The 27,963-nt window shown below is 44.2% G+C and overlaps 1 protein-coding gene across 1 annotated transcript; it reads left to right on the forward strand.

Moving 5' to 3' along the window:
- The first annotated feature begins 4,705 nt into the window (after positions 1 to 4,705).
- On the forward strand, positions 4,706 to 27,223 carry LOC116978394. Its single transcript, XM_033029513.1, is given in 5 exon segments — positions 4,706 to 6,577; positions 6,580 to 7,229; positions 12,827 to 15,346; positions 18,483 to 20,963; positions 24,520 to 27,223. Coding segments are annotated over 5 exon segments (9,834 nt in total). The 5' UTR covers positions 4,706 to 4,896; the 3' UTR covers positions 27,022 to 27,223.
- Positions 27,224 to 27,963: the final 740 nt, after the last annotated feature.

The following is a 27,963-nucleotide window of genomic DNA, read 5'->3' on the forward strand; positions in this document are numbered from 1 at the left end:
ATTAAAGGATTCGTAGAAAGAGGTGAATGAGAGTGGCGATGGAAGTGGAAACCAGCAAACGAAGTGTTGGTTGGCAGACCATAAGATCATAAGTGATAGGTGTAGAATTCGGCCATTCGATCCATCAAATCTACCCTGCCATTCAATCATGGATGATCTATCTCTCCATCTCTACACCATTCACCTGCTTCTCCTCATAACGTCTGGCAACCTTGCTAATCAAGAATCTATCTATCTTTGCCTTAAATATATCCACTGACGTTGCCTTCTGTGGCAAACAAAATCCACAGATTCACCATCCTCTGACTAAAGAATATCCTCCTCGTCTCCGTTCTAAAGGTAGGTCATTTAATTCTGAGGCTATGACCTAGACTCACCCACTAGTGCAAACATCCTCTCCACATCCACTCTATCCAAGCCTTTCACTTATCTGTACGTTTCAATAAGCCCCCCCCCCCTCTCATTCTTCTAAACTCCAGCGAATATAGGCCCAGTGCCATAAAACGCTCATCATATGTTAACGCTGCTGCCTCAGTCGCTTAGTCTCTCCAGCATTTTTGTCTACCTTCGATTTTTCCAGCGTCTGCAGTTCTTTCTTAAACATCTGTTAACCTACTCATGCCTGGGATCATACTTGTAAACCTCCTTTGGACCCTCACAAGAGCCAGCAACATTCTTCCTCAGATATGGTGCCCAAAATTGCTCACAAAATTCCAAATCGTGCCTGATCGGCGCCTGATAGAGCCTCAGCATTACATCCTTGTTTTTGTATACTAGCCCTCTCGAAATGAAGGCTAGCATTGCGATTGCTTGCTTTACTATAAATTCGACTTGCAGATTAAGTTTTAGGAAATCCTGCACCAGCACTGCCAGGTCCCTTCGTACGCATCCGATCTATGGTTTCTCCCCCCATTTAGGTCACACCAACCGCAGTCATTGGGGTTTACTATGCAGACAACGCCGACACGTGTATACAGAGGCTGAGCTCCAAATGATTATGGACTCCTGCTCTGAAGCTTGGTAGCGAATGAGCTTTATACTGAACATTTGCAAGACAAATCGTTGCCACCAACGAGCAGCTCTGAACAACGCAATCGCCCAAACTTTCAAGATTTATAATGGAAGCTTGAAAATGTGAATCACATTCCCTATCGGAGATGTGTCACCGATTCATTCTTCCTAATTGAATCGGGAGTTTGCAAAACAGCGGATGGAGATGGTCACAAAGGCGGGAGTTAATTGATGAAAAAGAAGAATGAAATGATGGAAACCGATAAGAAGGTAAACTGAGAAAGAAAATATAGAAGTATAGGCGAGCAGGGTTCGTGGGCGAGTGTTATTAATTGTGGGGGGTGATGGGGGGTGATCATGGAGATCACAGAGGATGTAGTAGTGGATAATGGGCAGAAGGAGGGGCTGTAGAAGCGGAAAGGAACAATCTGACGAGTCGACGTGGTGTGGAAATAAAATATGTGCGTGAGAGGACCCGTGCAGATCGCGGCATTCCATGATATACGTTATCGTCTACTCGGTTCGAATGTGCGCAAAAGTCGCATTTCTGACTTTAGTTTTAGCTTTGAGATACAGCGTGGAAACAGGCTCTTCGGTCCAGCGAGCCCACCCGACCATCGATCAGCCCGTACACCGGCACTATCCTACACACGGGGGAAAATGTTCAATTTTTACAGAATCCATTTAGATTTTAAACCTGTAAGTCTTTGGGATGTGGGAGGAAACCGGAGCAGCGGAGAAAACCTACGCGGTCACGGGGAGAGTGTACACACTCCATGCAGATAGCACCCGTAGTCAGGATTGAACCCGGGTCGCTGGCGCTGTTTGGCACCAACTCTGCCTCTGTGCCACCTTGACCGAGTCAATCATAATCTAAACATTGCTGAATGGTGGCGGTGTAAACAACACTAGGATATTTTGAAGCGATCATTTGAATTCCTAGTGCATTCATACGTTCAATTTCACGAGGAATGTTCGATGGACAGCAACGGATATCGTCAGTGGCTCCATCAACAAGGCCAATAGAGCAGATTCCTGTCAAAACACATGAAGCATCTCCAGGATACAGGGAATAATGACATAAGTTACAAACAAGGCAATGCGGATGCTGGTTTACCAAGGAAAGACACTAAACGGCAGAGTATATCAATGGGTCAGGCAGCATCCTGAGATAACTTGGTTAGGTGCCTTTTCGGGTCTGGACTCTTCCTCGTATTGTCTGATGAATGATCCCGACCCGAAACATCACATAATCAAAGGGCATAAGTTGTTGGTTATTTCAATCTCAGGAGATCCGACCATCCCTAAATAACATGCCGAAAAAATATTTCAGAATGTAACATCACTTTGATCATTGTAAGGTGTCTTTGGAAGAATATTAACCTTCGATTTCACCACGATAAACGCATGCTTCCATTCCAAGTTGGGCTCACTGCAATCAGAGGAATTTGAAGAATATATCTGCGCAGTCGTGCTCAGCCTTTGGCGTTTCTTCACTTTTCGAACTTAATACCATCCAAGAAATCAACGGCTGCCGAGAAAAGAAAATGATATTAGTAATTAAATATTTGATTTGTTAACATTAGCCGGGACCTTTATATCTATATAGCAAGTATACAGGGCTGCACGGTGACGCACCGGTAGAGTTGCTGCCTGACAGCGTCAGAGACCCGAGTTCGATCTTGACTACGGGTGCTCTCTGTACAGAGATAGGACGTACTTGCCGTTACCTGTGCAGGTTTTCTCCGAGCGTCCGGTTTCCTTCTATACTCAAAATACGTAATGATTTGTAGGCAAATTGCCTTGGTAAATTGTACATTATCCTCAATGTATGTGTAGGATAGTGTTAGTGTGCAGGGATCGCTGGTCAGGGCGGTGTTGGTGGGCCAAAGGGCCTTTTTACGCGTTATATCTCGAAACTAAAGTAAACGAAGTCAAATCGCGAAACAAAAGAGTCGACAAAAGGTTAGGCAATTCACCATTTTGATGTTCCCAAATGAATCTTGAAGTATCTAAGGTAGACCAATGTAGCAATCCATTGTAGTCTCCGCCTTGCATTCCCCATGAATGAACAAAAGCGCTCGTAGCCTTCAATGTTTGGTCTTTCCTAGGATCCTTCTTTACGCAATTACCTAACACGTTTACCTCAGTCCCATACAACCATATAACCATATAACAATATAACAATTATAGCATGGAAAACAGGCCATTTCGGCCCTTCAAGTCCGTGCCGAACACTTATTTTCCCGAGTCCCATCTACCTGCACTCAGACCATAACCCTCCATTCCTTTTCCGTCCATATACCTATCCAATTTATTTTTAAATGATAAAATCGAACCTGCATCCACCACTTCCTCTGGAAGCTCATTCCACACAGCTACCACTCTCTGAGTAAAGAAGTTCCCCCTCATGTTACCCCTAAACATCTGTCCCTTATTTCTCGTCACGTCCTCTTGTTTGAATCTTCCCTACTCTCGATAGGAAAAGCTTGTCCACGTCAACTCTGTCTACCACTCTCATCTTTTTAAAGACCTCTATCAAGTCCCCCCTTAACCTTCTGCGTTCCAAAGAATAAAGACCTAACTTGTTCAACCTTTCTCTGTAACTTAGTCGTTGAAACCCAGGCAACATTCTAGTAAATCTGCTCTGTACTCTCTCTATTTTGTTGACATCCTTCATATAATTAGGCGACTAAAATTGTGCACCATACTCCAGAATTGGCCTCATCAATGCCTGGTACAATTTTCACATTACATCCCGACTTCTATATTCAATGCTCTTATTTATAAAGGCCAGCACACCAAAAGCTTTCTTTCCCACCCTATCTACATGAGATTTCACCTTCATGGAATTATGCACAGTTATTCCTAGATCCATCTGTTCAACTGCATTCCTCAATTCGCTACCATTTACCATGTACGTCCTTTTTTGATTTGTCCTGCCAAGATGTAGCACTTATCAGCATTAAACTCCATCTGCCATCTTTCAGCCCACTCTTCCAAATGGCCGAAATCTCTCTGTAGACTGAACATCTACTCATTATCCACAACGCCACCTATCTTAGTATCATTTGCGTACTTACTAATCCAATTTACCACACCATCATCCAGATCATTGATGTACATGACAAACAACAGTGGACCCAACACAGATCCCTGAGGCACCCCACTAGTCACCGGCCTCCAACCTGACAACGTCCCGAAATGTCCCGTAACTGTACATCGTTTTTCAGTATCTCGAACTAATTTATTTTAAGCCATTACACGCTGTTCCTGAAACCATTAATTCCATGGTCAACAGCAAGAATGGTGATGGAGGACCACTGAAGATTTACCTATATAACATGATTTATCAAGCTAGAAGTCATTTACGAATCAAGAATAAAAATTCATAAACTCTGTGTGAAACAATCAGTTATGGAACATATCAGGTCAAATTGCCCCGTAAACGCACATACTAGGACTTTTGAGGATTTATCCTGAAAACAAAATTGAAGCGTTCAATTATACATTCCATGGAGCTGTATGTAGGACTACTGTACAGCTTTAAGAATTGTAGCTGCAGTTGCTGAAAAAAATGGCTGTGTCGCTGTCTACCAATGAGAAGCTGAAGTCCACAGATGGATCCATTGCCCGTCCTACATCCCACAATAAAAACGGCAGACCCGAAGAGATAGGCGGGCAGTCTCTACGTTTTATCGTGTTATCAAGCTACAAAGGACACATCCCCTGTCTGTTTCGACTAGGCAATTAGAATATATATGTTTCTATTTCGTGGAAAGAACAGTTTTACCGTTTAATCGAGGACAGGCCTGGTTTTCGATATTAATTGAATGCGGAAAAATTGCGTATTTACCGAGGTTTCCTTTTAACGTGTTTGCATTCATGCTTCTGATATGTGAACAGGATCTTATTTCCGGGCAAATTCGTTATTCGTTTCCCGAGGAAATGGAGCAAGGGGCATTTGTTGGGAATATTGCTCAAGATCTGGGCCTGAATGTACGGCAATTGTGAGCTCGCAAATTCAGACTGAGCTCCGATGACGGAGGGCGCTACATGAAGGTTAGTTTGGACAATGGAATATTATCTATTCGTGAAAGAATTGATAGGGAACGTATTTGTAGACAAGCAGAAATGTGTACCGTGCCTTTTGATGCAACACTGGAAAATCCCTCGGAGCTGTACCGCGGGGAATTAGAGATTCTTGATGTCAATGATAATTCCCCCACTTTCGGAGACTGCAGCATCGCCTTACAGATATCGGAAGCGAGTGCACCCGGTGTACGTTTCCGTCTCGCGAGGGCGGAAGATCCGGACATTGGAATCAATACCGTCGCCGCCTACACGATCAGTTTCACCGAGTATTTTAGTATAAAAACGCGCAGAACCGAGAGCGATGTTCTCATACCAGAGTTGCTGTTGGATAAGTCACTGGACCGAAAGCTGCAATCTTCTTTTCAGCTCTTGCTTACTGCGACAGACGGTGGGACTACTCAGAGAACAGGGACAGCTCAGATTCTCGTTACTGTGTTCGACATTAATGACAACGCGCCGGTGTTTGATCGTGATATTTACAAGGTCAGCGTAAGTGAGGACGCACCACATGGTACCTTGGTGATGAAAGTCAAAGCAAATGATTTGGACGAAGGGCTAAATTCCGAGATAACATATTCTTTCGATGATGTTGATTTGCGAAGAGCGCGTCATTTATTCAGTTTAGATCCAGATAGTGGGGAGGTTCGAGTTGAAGGGCCCTTGGATTTTGAAGAAACAAACAGTTATTCGCTCGATGTTCAAGCTGTGGACCACGGTTCACCCGCAATGGCCGGACATTCTAACGTGCTGATCAAGGTCATTGACGTGAACGATAACGCATCTGAGATTAAGGTGACATCAGCTTCCAAACAAATTCCGGAAAATGCACCGCCAGGAACATTCGTAACCTTCATTGATGTTAGTGACCGGGATTCTGGGGAGAACGGTCAGGTTCGCTGCGTGTTACCCAAGAATATCCCCTTAAGACTACAGACATCATCGAACCATTATAAATTAGTTACCAGTGACACGTTGGACCGTGAAGGGATTTCTGAATATCGATTACCAATTTCAGCATGGGACCTGGGGTCACCTTCACTATTCTCAAATAAAACCATCCATATTACAATAACCGATGTAAACGATACCCCGCGGTTTGCTGAATCAACCTACAACGTATATGTGATGGAGAACAATGCACCCGGCGCATCCATTTTCGTACTAACTGCTCTAGATCCTGATCTGGAGCAGAATTCCTATGTTTCTTACTCTTTTGTGGACCATTTCATCCAAAATCCACCAGTGTCCACTTACCTGACCATTAACTCAATGAACGGTACAATTTATGCGTTGCGATCCTTTGACTATGAGGAACTCAAAAACTTCCAGATCCATGTACAAGCCCGTGACGCTGGGGTGCCTCCGCTGAGTAGCAGCGCCACGGTGAATGTGATCGTCCTGGATCAAAATGACAACGCGCCGGTAATTGTTTTATCTTTATATCGGAGTGGACCAGCAGCAGCAGCAGCAGCAGCAGCTCAGCGGGTCAAGGGTACTTGGTCACCAATATAATGGCAACTGATGCAGATTCTGGTCAGAATACACGGATCTTTTATCAGATGGTGAAATCTACCGATCCCACTATGTTCACCGTTACGAAAAATTCAGGTGAAATCTGAACAGCTCGCAGTATTTTGCACACAGATGCTCCTGTACACACGCTGGTCATCTTGGTGAAGGACAATGGGCAGCCAAGCCTGTCCAGTACAGTTACAATGAACATTAGAGTTTTGGAGAACAGTACTGAAGGAATCACGGAAAGCAGCACCATGGTGAAATATCCGGGATATTTCTCAGATCCAAATGTTTATTTAATCATCATTTTCAGTTGCACTTCCGTTGCCTTTCTTCTGATCATCGTTCTGTTGATTGGGATCAAGTGTAAACAGGACAGAAGTATTATCCAAGGGCATAACTCTGCCAGGTATTGCTACAATCGTGCAGATTCGCAAGATACGTATAAACGAAGACCAGTGATGGAGGAAACTTTACGCTATCCTGGGACAGGCCGGGTAGTCCGCGTGCCGGAACCGCATCAATATTCGGTCTGCCTGTCTCCAGAGTCAGCGAAAAGTGATTTTCTCTTTTTGCAGCCATGCGGTGCTCCCATGTCTCAGGCCGAATGATGCGTAACCTTAAAGAAGTTGCATATTATTTGGGATCATTTTAATCTCGGGGCATGTGAATCATTTGTGAGTGAGATATTTAAGAAAATATTCAGTTTGTGCATTTTTGCGCTTTTGTTTAAATAATGCATTTGTTGTAATGGTTAAAAATATATAACTCTTAGCAAATAAATTCCCATCTTCTGAGAGCGGAATCTGTCAACTGTGAAATAAGTCATTGAACGACGTGCAAATATACATTGCTGTAGGATCAATTACATTCAGGATGCTGAATCAATTTACTTGCACACGCTTGTACAAGTAAATGTACTTGTACACGCTAGAATTTAGAATATTGAGGGGGGGATCTTTTTGAAACTTATACCATTCTTAAGGGGTTGGACAGGCCACATGCAGGAAAATTATTCCCGATGTTGGTGAAGTCCAGAACAAGGGGTCACAGTTTAAGGATAAGAGGGAAGTCTTTTAGGACCGAGATGAGAAAATCATTTTTTGCACAGAGAGTGGAGAATCTGTGGAATTTTCTGCCACATAAGGTAGTTGAGGCCAGTTCATTGGCTAGATTTAAGAGGGTTAGACGTGGCCCTTGAGGCTAAAGGGATCAGGGGGTATGGAGAGAAGGCAGGTACAGGATATTGAGTTGGATGATCAGCCATGATCATATTGAATGGCGGTGCAGGCTCGAAGGGCCGTATGGTCTATTCCTGCACCTGTTTTCTATGTTTCTATGTTTCTATGTTTAAATTAAATAAAGAATCAAAAACTTCGTCATCAGCATATTCCATATGGAGTGCTGAAAACTACAGAGCATATAACTAAATAATAAATTTAGATGACGCAAATTAAAATATAAAATGAACCAGAAACACAAGAAATTGCGGATTCTAAAATATTGTACAAAAGAAAACGAGCGGGCGGGAAACGCGTCAGCTGAGCCACCAAATGTGCAGGGATAGGGACAGATAACATTTCGGGTCGTGAACCTTCCTCCAAACTGGACTAGGGGAATATTAGAAGAAGATGTGAATGAAAGGATTTGTAGAAAGAGGTGAATGTGAGTGGCGATGGAAGTGTAAACCAGCAAACGAAGTGTTGGTTGGCAGACCATAAGATCATAAGTGATAGGTGTAGAATTCGGCCATTCGATCCAGCAAGTCTACCCCCCCCCCATTCAATCATGGCCGAACTATCTCTCCAACCTTACCCCATTTTTCTGCCTTCTCCTCATAACATCTGGCACCCTTACTAATCAAGTATCTATCTATCTTTACCTTAAATATATCCACTGACGTTGGCTCCACCGCCTTCTGTGGCAAACAAAATCCGCAGATTCACCACCCTCTGACTAAAGAAATTCCTCCTCGTCTCCGTTCTAAAGGCAGGTCTTTTAATTCTGAGGCTATGATCTCTAGTCCTAGACGCTCCCACTAATGCAAACATCCTCTCCACACCTACTCTATCCAAGCCTTGCATTATTCTGTACGCTTCAATAAGCCCCCCCCCCCCTTCTTCTAAACCCCAGCGAACATAGGCCCAGTGCCGTAAAACGCTCATCATATGTTAAGGCTGCCTCACAGCGGATGGAGATGGTCACAAAGGCGGGAGTTAATTGATGAAAAAGAAGAATGAGATGATGGAAACCGATAAGAAGGTAAAACGAGAAAGAAAATATAGAAGTATAGGCGAGCCGGGGTCGTGGTGAGTGTTATTAGTTGTGGGGGGTGATCATTGAGATCACAGTAGTGTAGTAGTGGATAATGGGCAGAAGGGGGAGCTGGAGAAGCGGAAAGGAACAATCTGACGGGTCGACGAGATGTGGAAGTAAAATATGTGCGTGAGAGGACCAGTGCAGCTCGCGGCATTCCACGATACTGGGTCTACTGGGTTTGAATATGCATAAAATCGTCTACTGGGTTTGAATATGCATAAAAGTCGCAATTCTGACTTTAGTTTTAGCTTCGAGATACAGCGTGGAAACAGGCTCTTCGGTCCAGCGAGCCCACCCGACCCTCGATCACCCCGTACACCGGCATTATCCTACACACGGGGGAAAAGGTTCAATTTTTACAGAAGCCATTTAGATTTTAAACCTGTAAGTCTTTGGGATGTGGGAGGAAACCGGAGCAGCGGAGAAAACCTACGTTGTCACAGGGAGAGTGTACACACTCCATGCAGACAGCACCCGTAGTCAGGATTGAACCCGGGTCTCTGGCGCGGTCAGGCACCAAGTCTGCCTCTGTGCCACCTTGACCGATTCAATCATAATCTAAATATTGCTGAATGGTGGCGGTGTAAACAACACTGGGATATTTTGAAGCGATCATTTGAATTCCCAATACATATGTTCAAATTCACGAGGAATGTTCGATGGACAGCAGCGGATATCGTCAGTGGCTCCATCAACAAGGCCAATAGAGCAGATTCCTGCCAGGGAATAATGACAAAAGTTACAAACAAGCCAATACGGATGCTGGTTTACCAAGGAAAGACAGTAAACGCCAGAGTATATCAATGGGTCAGGCAGCATCGCGATACAACTTGGATAGGCGCCGTTTCGGGTCTGGACTCTTCCACATATTGTCTGATGAATGATCCCGACCTGAAACATCACATATCAAAGGACATAAGTTGTTGGGTATTTCAATCTCAGGAGATCCGACCATCCCTAAATAACATGCCGAAAAAATATTTCAGAATGTTACATCACCTTGATCACAGTAAGGTGTATTTGGAAGAATATTAACCTTCGATTTCACCACGATAAACGCATGCTTCCAAGTTGGGCTCACTGCAGGCAGAGTAATTTGAAGAATATATCTGCGCAGTCGTGCTCAGTCTTTAGGCGTTTCTTCACTTTTCGAACTTCATTCCATCCAAGAAATCAACTGCTGCCGAGAAAATAAAATGATATTAGTAATTAAATATTTGATTTGTTAACATTAGCCGGGGCTTTTATATCTATATAGCAAGTATACAGTGCTGCACGGTGACGCACTGGTAGAGTTGCTGCCTGACAACATTAGCCGGGACCTACAGGGGTGTGTGGAGGGGATGGGGGTTTAGGGGAGGGACGGTGGGGGAGGGGATGGAGGGGAGGAGGGGAGAAAAAAATGGGAGAGAGAGAGAGAGAGGGGGGAGGGGGAGAGGAGAGGAGAGGGGGGAGGGAGAGGGGGGAGAGGAGAGGGAGGGAGGAGAGGAGAGGGGGGTAGAGAGGAGAGGGGGGGAGAGGAGAGGGGGGGTGAGAGGAGAGGGGGGAGAGGAGAGGGGGGTGGGAGAGGAGAGGGGGAAGAGGAGAGGGGGGGAAGAGGAGAGGGGGGAGAGGAGAGGGGGAGAAGAGGAGAGGGGGGAGAAGAGGAGAGGGGGAGAGGAGGGGGGAGAGGAGAGGGGGGAGAGGAGGGGGGGAGATGATAGGGGGGAGAGGAGAGGGGGGAGGAGAGTGGGGGGAGAGGAGGGGGGAGAGGAGAGGGGGAGAGGAGAGGGGGGGGGAGAGGAGGGGGGGGGAGGAGAGGGGGGGGGGGGAGAGGAGAGGGGGGGGGGAGAAGAGGAGAGGGGGGGAGAAGAGGAGAGGGGGGAGGAGAGGTAGAGAAGTGGAGAGGGGGAGAGAGGAGAGGGGGGAAGAGGAGAGGGGGTGGGAGAGAGGAGGGGGGGGGAGAGGAGAGGGGGGAGAGGAGAGAGGGAGGAGAGGGGGTAGAGAGAGGGGGGTGAGAGAGGGGGGGTTGGAGAGGGGGGGAGAGAGAGGGGGGAGAGAGGAGGGGAGAGAGAGGAGGGGGGAGAGAGGAGAGGGGGAGGGAGAGGAGAGACGGCCAAATGCGGTCAAGAACAGAGATTTAGTAATATAGATAGCAAGTATATAGGGCACACCGGTAGAGTTGCTGCCTTACAGCGCCATAGACCCGAGTTCGATCTTGACTACGGGTGCTCTCTGTACAGAGTTTGAACGTACTTTCCGTGACCTGTGCAGGTTTTCTCCGGGCACTCCGTTTTCCTTACATACTCAAAAGACGTAATGGTTTGTAGGCAAATTCCCTTGGTAAAATTGTACATTGTCCCCAATGTGTGTGTAGGATAGTGTTAGTGTGCAGAGATCTCAGGTCAACGCGGTGTTGGTGGGCCAAAGGGCACTTTTACGCGTTATATCTCGAAACTAAAGTAAACTGTCTGTAGATGTAAAGCGCCTTGAGTATTCTAGAAAGGCGCTATATAAATCCCATCCATTATTGTAGATGGTTTATGCATGCAACCAATAATGTAGCTACCTCAGTACCACTAACCACGCCTTAGTTTTCAAGTATAATAACACTCTCTCTCCCTGTCTCTCTCTCTCTCCAGCACGGTGACGGACTGCGTGCAGTTAGTGCTGGATCATGTTTAATATGTGTGTTTATTAAAGAGTTAAGTAAAGTTACAAGTCTGTCAGATTCACTTATTTACACTGTCCAACTGTCAAACCGCGAAACAAAAGAGTCGACAAAAGGTTAGGCAATTCCACATGTGCATAAAAGTCGCAATTCTGACCTTAGTTTTAGCTTCGAGATACAGCGTGGAAACGGGCTCTTCGGTCCAGCGAGCCCACCCGACCATCGATCACCCCGTACACCGGTATTATCCTACACTCGGGGGAAAATATTCAATTTTTGCAGAAGCCATTTAGATTTTAAACCTGTAAGTCTTTGGGATGTGGGAGGAAATCGAAGCAGCGGAGAAACCCTACGTGGTCACAGGGAGAATGTACACACTCCATGCAGACAGCACCCGTAGTCAGGATTGAACCCGGGTCTCTGGCGCGGTTAGGCACCAACTCTGCCTCTGTGCCACCTTGACCGAATCAATCATAATCTAAACATTGCTGAATGGTGGCGGTGTAAACAACACTAGGATATTTTGAAGCGATCATTTGAATTCCACAGGCAATTCCACATTTCGATGTTCCCAAATGAATTTTGAAGTATCTAAGTTAGACTAATGTAGCACTCCATGGTAGTCTCCGCCTTGCTTTCCCCATGAATGAACAAACGCGCACATAGTCTTCAATGTTTGGTCTTTCCTAGGACCCTTCTTTACGCAATTATCGTTTACACGTTTACCTCAGTCCCGTAACTGTACATCCTTTTTTTTAGTATCTCGAACTAATTTATTTTAAGCCATTACACGCTGTTCCTGAAACCATTAATTCCATGGTCAACAGCAAGAATGGTGATGGGGGACCACTGAAGATTTACCTCTATAACATGATTTATCATGCTAGGTCATCTACGAATCAAGGAAAAAATTCACAAACTCTGTGTGAAGCAACGGCCCGTTGTAACATATCAGGTCAAACTGCCCCGTAAACGCACATACTAGGACTTTTGAGGATTTATCCTGAAAACAAAATTGAAGCGTTCAATTATACATTCCATGGCGCTGTATTTAGGACTACTGTACAGCTTTAAGAATTGTAGCTGCAGTTGCTGAAAAAAACTGGCTGTGTCGCTGTCTACCAATGAGAAGCTGAAGTCCACAGATGGATCCATTGCCCCTCCTACATCACAGAATAAAAACGGCAGACCCGAAGAGAAAGGCGGGCAGTCTCTGCGTTTTATCGTGTTATCAAGCTACAAAGGATACATCCCCAGTCTGTTTCGACTAGGCAATTAGAATATATACGTTCCTATTTCGTGGAAAGAACAGTTTTACCGATTAATCGAGGACAGGCCTGGTTTTCGATATTAATTGAATGCGGAACAATGGCGAACCTACGGTTTCATTTTAACGTGTTTGCATTCATGCTTCTGATATGTGAACAGGATCTAATTTCCGGGCAAATTCGTTACGCTATTCCCGAGGAAATGGAGCAAGGGGCATTTGTTGGGAATATTGCTCAAGATCTAGGCCTGAATGTACGGCAATTGTCAGCTCGCAAATTACGACTGAGCGCCGATGACGGAGGGCGCTACTTGAAGGCTAGTTTGGACAATGGAATATTATCTATTCGTGAAAGAATTGATAGGGAACGTATCTGTAGGCAAGCAGAAATCTGTACCGTGTCTTTTAAAACAACACTGGAAAATCCCTCGGAGGTGTACCGCGGTGTGGTAGAGATTCTTGATGTCAATGATAATTCCCCCGCATTCGGAGATGGCAGTATCGCCTTACAGATATCGGAACTGAGTGCACCCGGGGTACGCTTCCGTCTCGAGAGGGCGGAAGATCCCGACAATGGAATCAATACCGTCGCCGCCTACACGATCAGTTTCACCGAGTACTTTAGTATAAAAACACGCAGAACCGAGAGCGATGTTCTCATACCAGAGTTGCTGTTAGATAAACCTTTGGACCGAGAGCTGCAATCTTCTTTTCAGCTCTTGCTTACTGCGACAGACGGTGGCACTCCTCAGAGAACAGGAACAGCTCAGATTCTTGTAACTGTGTTCGACATTAATGACAACGCGCCGGTGTTTGATCGTGATATTTATAGGGTCAGCGTAAGTGAGGACGCGCCACATGGTACCTTGGTGATGAAAGTCAAAGCAAATGATTTGGACGAAGGGCTGAATGCTGAGATAACATATTCTTTTAGTGATGTTGATTTGCGCAGAGCGCGTTATGTATTCAGTTTAGATCCAAATAGTGGGAAGATTCTAGTTGAAGGGCCCTTGGATTTTGAAGAAACAAACAGTTATTCTCTTGATGTTCAAGCTGTGGACCACGGTTCACCCGCAATGACAGGATATTCTAACGTGCTGATCAAGGTCATTGACGTGAACGATAACTCACCCGAGATTAAGGTGACATCAGCTTCCAAACAAATTCCGGAAAATGCACCGCCAGGTACATTCATAACCTTCATTGATGTTATGGATCGTGATTTTGGAGAGAACGGTCAAGTTCGCTGTGATTTACCCAAGAATATCCCCTTTAGACTACAGACATCATCGAACCTTTATAAATTGGTTACTAGTGATACCTTGGACCGTGAAGGGATTTCTGAATATCGATTCCCAATTTCAGCATGGGACCTGGGGTCACCCTCACTATCCTCAAATAAAACCATCCATATTACAATAACCGATGTAAATGATAACTCCCCGCGGTTTGCTGAATCAACCTACAACGTATATGTGATGGAGAACAATGCACCCGGCGCATCGATTTTCGTACTAACTGCTATAGATCCTGATCTGGAGCAGAATTCCTATGTTTCTTACTCTTTGGTGGACAATTTCATCCAAAATCTACCGGTGTCCACTTACCTGGCAATTAACTCCATGAACTGTACCATTTATGGGTTGCGATCCTTTGACTATGAGGAACTCAAAAACTTCCAGATCCATGTACAAGCCCGGGACGCTGGGGTGCCACCGCTGAGTAGCAGCGCCACGGTGAATGTGATCATCCTGGATCAAAATGACAACGCTCCGGTAATTGTTTCACCCTCATATCATAGTGGATCAGCAGCAGATGAGGGCCTGCCCCGCTCAGCGGGTCAAGGGTATTTGGTCACCAAGATAATGGCAACTGATGCAGACTCTGGTCAGAATGCACGGATCTTTTATCAGATGGTGAAATCTACCGATCCCACTTTGTTCACAGTTACGAGAAACTCCGGTGAAATCAGAACAGCGCGCAATATTTTGCAGACAGATACTCCTGTACACACTCTGATCATCTTGGTGAAGGACAATGGGCAGCCAAGCCTGTCCAGTACAGTTACAATGAACATTAGATTTTTGGAGAACAGTACTGAAGGAATCACGGAAAGTAGTACCTTGGTGAAAAATCCGGGATATTTCTCAGATCCAAATGTTTATTTAATCATAATTTTCAGCTGCACCTCCGTTGCCTTTCTTCTCATCATCGTTCTGCTGATTGGGATCAAGTGCAAACAGGACAGAAGTATTATCCAAGGGTATAACACCCCCAGTTATTTTTACAATCGTGGAGATTCGCACGGTACGTTTAATGGAAGACCTGCGATGGAGGAAACTTTACGCTATCCTGGGACAGGCCGGGTAGTCCGCGTGTCGGAACCGCATCAATATTCGGTCTGCCTCTCACCAGAGTCAGCGAAAAGTGATTTTCTCTTCTTGAAGCAACGCGGCGATCCCGACTCAGGCCTAACGTCTCAGGCGCAATGATGAGTAACCGCAGGGAAGTGGCATGTTATTTGGGTGTCATTTTTATCTCGAGGGATGTGTATCATTCGTAAGTAAAATATTTAAGAAAATATTCATTTTGTGCATTTTTTTCTCTTTCGTTTAAGTAGTGCATTTGTTAATATGGTTAAAAAATATATAACTTTTAGCAAATAAAGTACCATCGTCTGATAGTGGGATCTGTCAACTGAGAAATACGTCTTATTGCCTATCATTGAACGACGGACAAATATACACTGCTATAGGATCAATTACATTAAGGATGCTGAATCAATTTGCTTGTTACCGTAAATTTTCTACGTTAAAGAAAATACGGTAACAAAGTTCGTCCTTAGCATATTCCATTTGAAGCGCTGATAGATACAGAGGATGTAGCTAAGTAACAAACATAGATGACGGGAATTAATATATAAAACGAACCAGAAACACACGATACGGATGCTGATATACAGTACAATATAAAACCAGCTGGCGGGAGACTCATCAGGTGGGGAAACAACTGTGCAGGGATGTGGACAGATAACCTTTCGGGTCGGGAACCTTCCTCCAAACTGGACTATGCTGGTAGAAAGAAGTGATTGAGAGTGGCGAGGCAACTATCAGCAAGTGGAATCAAGGAAAGGAAGAGTTGGTTGGCAGATGCAAACCAAAGGATGGGGATGGTCACAGAACGGGAGTTAACAGGTGAAAAAGAATGAGATGATGGAAACCGATATGAAGGTAAAATGGGAAAGAAAATATAAAAGTATAGGCAAGCAGAGTTCGTGGGTGGGTGTTGGCAATTGAGGGTTGGGTGGGGGGGGGGGGGGTATGGAGATTAGAGAGGAGGTAGTGGTGGATGATGAGCAGAAGGAGGAGCTGGGTGAGTGAACAGGAATTGTATGACTGGTAGAGGAGGGGTGGAAATAAAATATGTGCGTGTACCTGATGGCCCGTGTAGATCGTGACCTTCCACAATAAACGTCAGCGTCCACTGGGTTCGAATGTGCGCAAATACTTTAGTTTTAGTTTAGAGATACAGCGTGGAAACAGGCTATTCAGTCCACGGAGTCCACGACAACCATCGTTCACCCCGTACACCAGCACTATCCTACACACAAGGTACAATTTACATATTTTACAGAAGCCGATTAATGATTCCCGATGTTGGCGGAGTCCAGAACCAGGGGCCACAGTTCCTGAATAAGGGGTAAGCCATTTAGACCGGAGATGAGGAAACACTTTTTCACACAGAGAGTTGTGAGTATGGAATTCTCTGCCTCAGAGGGCGGTGGAGGCCAGTTCTCTGGATACTTTCAAGAGAGAGCTGGATAGGCCTCTTAAAGATAACGGAGTCAAGGGATATGGGGAGAAGGCAGGAACGGGGTACTGATTGGGGATTCTCAACCATGATCACATTGAATGGCGGAGCTGGCTCGAAGGGCCGAATGGCCTACTGCTCCACCTATTGTCTATTGTCTATCGTCTATTTAGACCGTTTTTTTAGGATGTGGTAGATATCCGGAGCACAACGAGAAAGCCCACAAGGTAACAGGGAGAATGTACACACTCCGTGTAGACAGCACCCGTAGTCAGGGTCAAACCCGGATGTCTGGTGTTGTTCCGCAGCAACTCTACCGCTGCGCCTGACCAAATCAATCCGAATATAAACATTGCTGAGTGATGGTAGTAGAAACAACACTGGAATATTTTGAAGCCTTTATCTGACTCCCTAGTGCACTCGTGCTTTCAAATTCACGAGAAATGTTCGATGGACAGCAGCGGATATCCTCATTGGCTCCATCAACAATGTCAAAGGAGCAGATTACAGTCAGAACACAAGAAGCATCTCTAGCATACACAGAATAATGGCAAAAGTTAGAACCAAGGAAATGCGGATGCAGGTTTACCAAGGAAAGACACAAAATGCTGGATTAAATGAAGAAAGGTTTCGGCCCGAAGAAAGGTTTCCCCAGCATTTTTGTCCACCTTCGATAGGTGATGTTGGGGGTCGGGGCTCTTCTTCATACTGTCTAAAGAAAGGTCCCGACCCGAAACCTCACCTATCATAGGACATAGGTTGTTGGATATGGGAATCTGAGTAGATCAGACAGACCCTAAATGACGTGCCGAAAAAAAAAATCAATTTTCTGAATCTTTTATCACTTTCATCTCTGCAAGGTGTCTTTGGAAGGATATTAACCTACTTCACCACCATAAACGCATGCTTCCATTCCAGGTTGCGCTCATTTTAGTCAGAGTAACAAGCGAGTTCGGCATTGTATATTGTTTCTCGTGTGTGTGTAGGATAGTGTTAGTGTGCGGGGATCGCTGGTTGGAGCGGGCTGGATGGGCCGAATGCCTTTTCTCCGTTGTATCTCGAAACTAAAACAGTCAAAGTGCGAAATAAATGAGTCGACGAAACGTTAAGCAATTCACCATTTTGATGTTCCCAAATGGATATTGAAGTATCTAAGGTAGACCGATGTAGCACTCCATTGTTGGCTCCGCGTGCCTTCTCCATGAACGAACAAAAACGCACAGTCTTCAATGTTTTCTAGGGTCCTGCTTTACGCATTTATTTATCAAGTTTACTTCAACCCCGTTAAAATAGTCTGTAGAAATGTATACCCCTTTTTATTATCTTGAACTGAATATATTTTAACCATTACACCCTTTCGTTCCCTGAAACCATTAATTTCACGGTTGACTGCAAGTGTGCTGATGGAACAACAATGAAGATTTACCTCTATAACATGCTTTATCAAACTAGAAGGTATTTACGGAGCAATAATAACAATTCAAACAATCTGAGTGAAACGTTGATAGTTTATGTCAAAATGCCTCAAAACGCCTACTATGACTTTCGAAGATATATGCTGAAAACAAAAATGAGGCGTTGACTGATACGTGTCTGGTTGTATGCCACAATTTAAAGTGTACCATACAGCTTTAAGAACCGTAGCTGCAGTTGTCTAAATAAACTGGCTGTGTCGCTGTCTACCAATGAGAAGCTGAAGTACACAGATGGATCCATTGCCCCTCCTACATCCCAGAATAAAAACGCCAGACCCGAAGAGAAAGGCGAGCAGTCTCTGCGTTTTATCGTATTATCAAGCTGCGGAGGATATAATTGCCTGTTTTGACAAGGCAATTAGAAGACATATTCTGCTTCGTGGTAAGAACAGTTTTACCGATTAATCGAGGAGAGGCCTGTTTTTCAACATTATTTGAGTGCGGAACAATGGCGTACGGACCGAGGTTTCCTTTTAACATGCTTGCATTCATGCTTCTGATATGTGCACCGGATCTAATTTTCGGGCAATTGCGTTATTCTATACTCGAAGAAAAAGAAGAAGGAGCATTTGTTGGAAATATCGCTCAAGATTTGGGCCTGAACGTACGGCAATTGTCAGCTCGCAAATTTCGACTGAGCTCCGATGACGGAGGGCGGTACATGAAGGTTAGTTTGGACAATGGAATATTATCTATTCGTGAAAGAATCGACAGAGAACGTATCTGTAGGCAAGCGGAAATGTGTACGGTGTCTTTTAAAACAACACTGGAAAATCCATTAGAGGTGTACCGCGGTGTAGTAGAGATTCTTGATGTCAATGATAATCCCCCTACTTTCGGAAACGGCAGCATCGTAATACAGATATCGGAAGCGAGTGCACCCGGGGTACGTTTCCGTCTCGAGAGGGCAGAAGATCCTGATATTGGAATAAATACCGTCGTCGCTTACACAATCCGTTTCACCGAGTATTTTAGTATCAAAACACACAGAACCGAGAGCGATGTTCTTATACCAGAGTTGCTGTTAGATAAGTCACTGGACCGAGAGCTGCTATCTTCTTTTCAGCTCTTGCTCACTGCGACAGACGGTGGGACTCCTCAGAGAACAGGGACAGCTCAGATTCGTGTTACTGTTTTGGACTTCAATGATAATGCGCCTGTGTTTGATGATGACATTTACAGGGTCAGCGTAAGCGAGGATGCACCACATGGTACCTTGGTGCTGAAAGTCAAAGCAAATGATTTGGACGAAGGGCTGAATGCTGAGATAGCATATTCTTTCAGTGATGTTGATTTGCGAAGAGCTCGTCATTTATTCAGTTTAGACCCAGTTAGTGGGGAGGTTCGAGTTGAAGGACCGCTGGATTTTGAAGAAGCAAACAGCTATTCTCTTGACGTTCAAGCTGTGGACCACGGTTCACCCGCAATGGCCGGACATTCTAACGTGCTGATCAAGGTCATTGACGTGAACGATAACGCACCTGAGATTAAGGTGACATCAGCTTCCAACAAAATCCCGGAAAATGCTCCGCCAGGGACATTCATAACGTTCATTGATGTTATTGACCGGGATTCTGGGGAGAACGGTCAAGTCAGCTGCGAGTTACCCAAGAATATCCCATTTAGACTACAAACATCATCGAACCATTATAAATTAATCACCAGTGCAGCGTTGGACCGTGAAACAATTTCTGAGTTTAAATTACCAATTCTAGCACGGGACCTGGGATCGCCTTCACTGACGTCAAATAAAACCATCCATATTACAATAACCGATGTAAACGATAACGCCCCGCGGTTTGCTGAATCATCCTATAACGTATATGTGATGGAGAACAATGCACCCGGCGCATCGATTTTCGTACTAACTGCTCTAGATCCTGATCTGGAGCAGAATTCCTATGTTTCTTACTCTTTGGTGGACAATTTCATTCAAAATCTACCAGTGTCCACTTACCTGGCCATTAACTCCATGAACGGTACCTTTTATGCGTTGCGGTCATTTGACTATGAGGAACTCAAAAACTTCCAGATTAACGTACAAGCCCGAGACGCTGGGGTGCCTCCATTGAGCAGCAGCGCCACGGTAAATGTGATCATCCTGGATCAAAATGACAACGCGCCCGTAATTGTTTCACCTTCAGAACAAAGTGGATCAGCAGAGGTTTTGCCCCGGTCAGCGGGTCAAGGGTATTTGGTCAGAAAGATAATGGCAACTGATGAAGATTCTGGTCAGAATGCACGGCTCTTTTATCAGATGGTGAAATCTACCGACCCCACTTTGTTCACCGTCACGAAAAATTCAGGTGAAATCAGAACAGCGCGCAGTATTTTGCAGACAGATACCCCTGTACATACTCTCGTCATCTTGGTGAAGGACAATGGGCAGCCTAGCCTGTCCAGTACAGTTACAATGAACATTAGAGTTTTGGAGAACAGTACTGAAGGAATAACAGAAAGCAGCACCTTGGTGAAAAATCCGGGATATTTCTCAGATCCAAATGTTTACTTAATCATCATTTTCAGTTGCACCTCCGTTGTCTTTCTTCTGATCATCGTTCTGTTGATTGGGATCAAGTGTAAACAGGACAGAAGTATTATCCAAGGGTATAACACCCCCAGTTATTGTTACAATCGGGGAGATTCGCAGGGTACGTTTAATGGAAGGCCTGCCATGGAGGAAACTTTACGCTATCCCGGGACGGGACGGGTTGTCCGCGTGCCGGAACTGCATCAATACTCGGTCTGCCTGTCTCCAGAGTCAGCGAAAAGTGATTTTCTCTTCTTGAAGCCATGCGGCGCTCCCACGTCTCAGGCGCAATGATGCGTAACCCCTTGGAGGGGGTACCTTATTTGGGGTCATTATAATATCAAGGAATGTGAATCATTCGTGAGTGAAATATTTAGGAAAATATTATTTTGGTCCATTTTTACGCTTTCGTTTAAATAGTGCATTTGTTGTTATGGTTAAAATATATAACTTTCAGTAAATAAAGTCCAATCGAATGAGGGTTGGACCTGTCAAATCTAAAATGTCTTATTGCCTATCATTGAACGACGGACAAATATACACTGCTATAGGATCAATTACATTAAGGATGCTGAATCCATTTACTTGCTTAAACTAAAATACACGCGAAAAAAGTTCGTCCTCAGCATATTCCATTTGAAGCGCTGATATGAACAGAGCACGTAACTAAATAACAAATTTAGATGACGAGAATTAAAATATAAAATGAACCCGAATCACGAGAGACTGCGGATCCTAAAATATTGTACAAAATAAAACGAGGTGTTTGGAAACTCGTCAAATGGGCCACCAAGTGAGCTTGGATATGGACAGATAACGTTTCTGGTAGACACTCTTCCCCCAATCTGGATGAATGGAGTATTAACTGTTAGAAAGAGGTGAACGTAAGTGGTGAGGCAAGTGGAATCCAGCAAAGGAAAGCGTTGGTTGGCAGATGCAAAACAACGGATTGCGGGCGTTAATAAGTGAAAAAGAATGAGATGATGGAATCCGATAGGAAGGGGAAATTAGAAAAAGATATATAGAAGTATAGGCAAGCAGGGTTCCTGGGTGGTTGTTTGCAGAGGCTGGGGGTTGTTATAGTAAGTAAGTAAGTAAGTAAGTATTTTTTTATTTATATAGCACTTTTAAATCAAATCACGTTGAAGTCAAAGTGCTTTTCAGAGAATAAATTATATTTCCATACATCCATATAAAAGAAAAAAGACACAGTAAACTATAGGATTCAAAATGAAACGTCTCCCCACAGCAGAAACCACTGTGAGGGAAGGCACCAAAAAGTCCAGTTCTCCTCTTCCTCATTGTCCACCCGAGGTCGGGGCCTATTTGTGGCCTCCTCAGCCAGTCCGATGTTTTCAGGCCCTCTTGCCGGGTTGCAGTGGTGGATGACGAGCAGAAGGAAGATCTGGAAGAGCTGAAAGACGAGTAGACGAAGAGTGGAAATAAAATATGTACGCGAGAGCAGCCGTGTAGATCCACAGGAGAAGGTGGTGGATGGGCGGTAATCTATACTTAAAAAATTCAATGTTCATGCCTTTGGGTTGTAGACCACGCAAGCTCAATATATGGGTGCTTGTATTTCAGTTTGTATGTGGCCTCTCTGAGTATGGAGAAAAAATGAGGACAGAGAAATCTGCATTGGAATGTGAATTGAAGATGTTGTAATCAGGAGTTCCAGATGGCTCTGGTGGTCTAACTACAACTGTTTGGCGAAGTGGGCGTTTCATCAGCCATCCAATTGAGACCACATACCTTGTAATCTTTCCTGCACCTTCCCTTGCTTAATCACATAATTCCTATGTCGCTCAGACCAGAATTGTGCACAATCATTCAAATGAGGCCGAAGCCATATTTTGTTCAGCCGTTGCACGATATCTGAACTCTTTTGCTGCGCACCTAGGCCAATGAGGGCTAGGGTGCCACATGCAAACGTAACCACCCGCTTACCCGTGCTCCCCATTTATAAATAACTATTTTTTATACCCCCAAAATAATCTTAGGTCCTCGAATTCCCTGCAAGACTTTGCCACTCACTGATTATCGTATGTCTACAGGGCTCACAAATGAGAAATGTCGTGCAAAGTACATCAGAAACGACGAAGTATAATCTTATCGTAAATGCCACCCTGCCGCTGCGAATACGCATTTGGTTTAAACTTCTGAAAGATATTAGTATTTTCTATCCCCCACTCCCCATTCACACTACTAATGAAAACAAACTTATTTTCAATGGTTGGCAATTCCGACGAAGGGGCCCAGGCCTGATCATTTAATTGATCTCTTTCCTTAGATAATCGTTGACCTGATGAATGTTTGCAGCCTTTTGTGTTGTTTTCCTTTATTGATGATATTTAATACTTGGGTCAATTGAGACTTGAAGCTGGTTCTGTGTCTTTCTGCAACCGAACTGATTTCGAAAAAGTATCCACATCTTGTGGTATAACTAATACTAAGTTTAAACTTAATTCAGCAACTAAAAACTTGCTGGGGCTCATGTCCAGGATTATCAGTCAATCACCCCCCAAAAAAGAATTATACTTCTTTGCTTGCATTCTATTTCTAATACCATCATCTAGTTCTTCGTGTTCGCTTGTAATGAATTCGTAGCTTTTGTTACAGTTATGCAATTAATATTTCTTATATTAAAAGGTTTGAAAGAGAAACCCTCCGTTGATCATTGCGCCATTGAGCCGCTTATGTGTAACTTGCATGAAGGGAATACTTGGAAAACAGAGATTCGCAAAGTAAATGGCAATTGACAAATCCATACATTTTTCCATGCCCAACCCTCCACTGACGTCCAAATCCGATGCTTTCCATTATATCGGTCAGATTGTCTGGATTAAATCGCGTACACAAATGCAGACATCCACGACAGAATCAATCCCAATTTATTCTAAACGTACTGATTTGTGCCGGTACAACATCCACCTGACAAGCAAATCTATTTGATTTGGAGCTGACGAATCTTTTCTCCACGAATAACTTTACTTGGAAGACAAAATGGCTTCAACAGTTGGTACCATTGAAACCGTTATGTTCATTAAACCCAGCTTGAAGAAAAGTGACACTACAATCCTAAATAATATCTCCTGAAATATGCACTGCTGCCTGTTTAATAGTGAAAGAACAATATGGAACTATAGCAAAACACAAAGTATTGGAGGAACGCAACGGATCTGGCAGCATCTGTCGGAGAAATGGACAGTCAACGTGTCGTGTCCAGGACCCTTTTTCGATATATTGCAGATGCTGCGCACCATGCTTTCTTCCAGCACTGTGTATTTTGCTTAAGATTAATGCGACGGCAATTTCTTATGTTTCCATTAATAGACCCCAGCAGCGAAGAACAAAAACGTACGATGTTTCCAAATAAATATATTTTGATTCAATTCTTAACGGCAATTGCCAGACTCTGGCTCATGTTGTAGGGAGTATTTTTCCGTCTGGTATATTGGATCGCAGATGTAATGATACAACCTATCTGTACATTTTTTGAGTGAATGGATCTATTCAGATGGTATGAAGCAGTTTCAGGTCACAATGCCACCAAAACATGTCTGCTTTGACTTTCAAGGTTCAACGCGGAAAACAAATCAACCCGCCATTTGCAGGAATTAGCGTTTATGGTTGTTCACAGTTAAATATTTAGGGGAACAGTCCAGCTTTAAGAATTGCAACTGTAGTTATTGAAAAGAACTGGTCGTGTCGCTGTCTACCAATGAGAAGCTCAAGTGCACAGATGGATCCATTGCCCCTCCCACTGCCCAGAACAAAAACGTCAGACGCGACGAGAAAGGCGAGCAGTGCCTGCGTTTTGATGGTGGGATCAAGCTGGGGAAGATAGATTTACCGTGTGTTTTCTTACGGCTTTCAGAATATATATGACTTACATTATCTTGTAATAAGAATTTTTTTACGGATTACCCGAAGAGAGGCTTGGTTTTGGACATTCGCTGACTACGGAACAATGGCGTACCTACCGAGATTTGCCTGCAATGTGTTTGCATGTATGTTACTGGTTTGTGCACCGCATCTAATCACCGGGCAACTTCGTTATTCTATTCCCGAGGAAATGGAAGAAGGCGCTTTTGTTGGAAATCTCGCACAAGATCTGGGTCTGAACGTGCGGCAATTATCAGCTCGCAAATTGCGACTCAGCTCTGATGACGGAGGACGGTACATGAAGGTTGGTTTAGACAATGGGGTATTATCTATTCGTGAAAGAATCGACAGGGAAGGTATTTGTAGGCACACGGAAATGTGTACCATATATTTTAAAACAACACTAGAAAATCCCTCGGAGGTGTACCGCGGGGAAGTAGAGATTCTCGATGTAAATGACAATCCTCCCAATTTCGGAGACGGAAGCATCGCCTTGCAGATATCTGAAGCGATTGCACCCGGAGTACGTTTCCGCCTTGAGAGCGCGGACGATCCCGATATTGGAATAAATACTGTCACCGCCTACACAATCAGTTCCAATGAACACTTTAGTCTAAAAACGCATAAAAAAGAAGATGGTTTTATGGTAGCCGAGTTACAGTTGGAGAAATCTTTAGACCGAGAAGTCCAATCATCATATCAACTCTTGCTTACGGCGACTGACGGTGGGATACCTCAGAGATCAGGCACAGCTCAAGTTCTCATTACTGTATTGGACAATAATGATAATCCACCAGTGTTCGATCGAGATAATTACAGGGGCAGCTTAAGTGAGAACGCTCGGCAAGGTGCCATTGTGATGAAAGTCAATGCAAATGACGCGGACGAAGGACTGAACGCTGAGCTGACGTACTCTTTTAGTGATGTTACTTTGCGAAGAGTGGGTAATTTATTCAGATTAGACCCACATAATGGAGAGATCCGTGTAGAAGGACCGCTGGATTTTGAAGAGGTAACTAGCTATTCTCTAGATATTCAAGCTATGGATAATGGTTCGCCTCCAATTACTGGACACGCAAATGTGCTGATCAAAATAACTGACGTGAATGATAACGCACCCGAGATAAAGCTGACATCAGCCTCCACCAAAATACCGGAAAATGCTCCACCAGGAACATTCATAATGTTCATTGACGTTATTGATCGTGATTCTGGAGTGAATGGTCAAGTCCGCTGCGAGTTGCCTCAGAATGTTCCCTTTAGACTACAAACATCATCGAACCATTATAAATTGGTTACCAGTGAAACGTTGGACCGTGAAGTAATTTCTGAGTACACATTACCAATTTCAGCATGGGACTTGGGATCGCCTTCACTGTCGTCAAATAAAACTATCCATATTGCAATAACCGATATAAATGATAACGCCCCGCGGTTTTCTGAATCATCCTACAACGTATATGTGACTGAGAATAGTGCTCCGGGTGCATCTATTTTCGCACTAACTGCACTAGATCCTGATCAGGAGCAGAATTCCTATATCTCTTACTCTTTTGGGGACAATCGGATCCAAAACCTGCCAGTATCCACTTACCTGTCTATTAACCCAATGAACGGTACTATTTACGCGCTGCGTTCTTTCGACTATGAGGAACTCAAGAACTTCCAGATCAACGTACAAGCCCGTGATGCTGGGGTGCCTCCGTTAAGCAGCAGCGCCACGGTGAATGTCATCATCCTGGATCAAAATGACAACGCGCCGGTAATTGTTTCGCCTTTAGAACAGAGTGGATCAGCGGCAACGGAGTTCGTGCCCCAATCAGCGGGTCAAGGTTATTTGGTCACCAAAATAATAGCTACGGATGCAGATTCTGGTCAGAACTCACGACTCTTTCATCAGATGGTGAAAGCTACCGATCCCACTTTGTTCAACGTTGGGAAGATTTCCGGTGAAATCAGAACTAGCCGCAACATTTTGCAGTCCGATAATGGTTTACAGACTCTGGTCATCTTGGTCAAGGACAATGGGCAGCCAAGCCTGTCCAGTACAGTTACAATGAACATTAGAGTTTTGGAGAACAGCACTGAAGGAATCACCGAAAGCAGTACCTTGGTGAAGAATCCAGAATATTTCTCTGATCCAAATGTTTACTTTATCATAATTTTCAGTTGCACTTCCGTTGTGTTTCTTCTGATCATCGTTCTGTTGATTGGCATCAAGTGCAAACAGGACAGAAGTATTATCCAAGGGTATAACACCCCCAGTTATTGTTACAATCAGAGAGAGTTGCACGGCACGTTTAATGGAAGACCTGCCATAGAGGAAACTTTACGCTATCCCGGGACAGGCCGGGTTGTCCGCGTGCCGGAGCCGCATCAATACTCGGTCTGCCTGTCTCCAGAGTCAGCGAAAAGTGATTTTCTCTTCTTGAAGCCATGCGGCGCTCCCACGTCTCAGGCCTAATGATGCGTATGCTCAAGGAAGGCGCATCTTATTTGTGGTCATTTTACTTTCGAGGCATATGAATAATTCGTGAGTGAAATATTTAAGAAAATGTTGTCCATGTTTTCTATTTCATTTAAAGTGTGCATTTGTTGTCATGGTAACGAATATATAACTTTTAGCAAATAAAGCCCATCGTCTGAGAGGTATCTGTCAACTCTGATGAAATGATATTGCTTATTATTGAACGACGTACAGATATACATTGCTGCTGGATCAATCACATTAAGGATGCTAAATACATTTACTTGCCTAAAGTAAAATATACGATAAAGAATTCGACGTCAGTATATTCCATATGAAATGCTGATAGGTACATAGCAAATAACTAAATAACAAACTTAGAAGACGGAAATGAAAATATAAAGTGAATGAGAAACACAAGATGCGAAAGCTGAAATATTGTGTAAGATAAAATGAGCTGGCGGGAAACTCATCAGGTGGGCCCCGACGTGAGCTGGGATATGGACAGATAACGTTTCAGGTTGCCCCGTGCCTCCAATCTGGACTAGGGGAGTATTAGCTGGTAGAAAGTGGTAAATGAAAATGGCGAGGCATGTGCCGGCAAATTGAATACAGGAAAGGAAAACTTGGCTGGCAGATGGAAAACAACGGATGGAGATAGTCACATAGGCGGGAGTTAAGATGTGAAAAAGAAGAACGAGATGGTGGAATCCGATAAGAAGGGAATGAACGAAATAAACTATAGAAGTATGGGCAGGCAGGGCTCATGCGAAACAGTACGACGGGTAGAAGAGGATGTGAATGTGAGGACCCGTGTGGATCAGCAGGAGAAGGGGGTGGGCAGAAGGTAATCTACAGTTGGAACAATGCATGTTCATGCCTTTGGATTGTAGGCCACACAAGCGGAATATGGGGTGCCGGTATTTCAGTTTGTATATG

Source organism: Amblyraja radiata, chromosome 11, assembly GCF_010909765.2.
Source record: "Amblyraja radiata isolate CabotCenter1 chromosome 11, sAmbRad1.1.pri, whole genome shotgun sequence".
In the NCBI taxonomy this organism is placed as follows: domain Eukaryota; kingdom Metazoa; phylum Chordata; class Chondrichthyes; order Rajiformes; family Rajidae; genus Amblyraja; species Amblyraja radiata.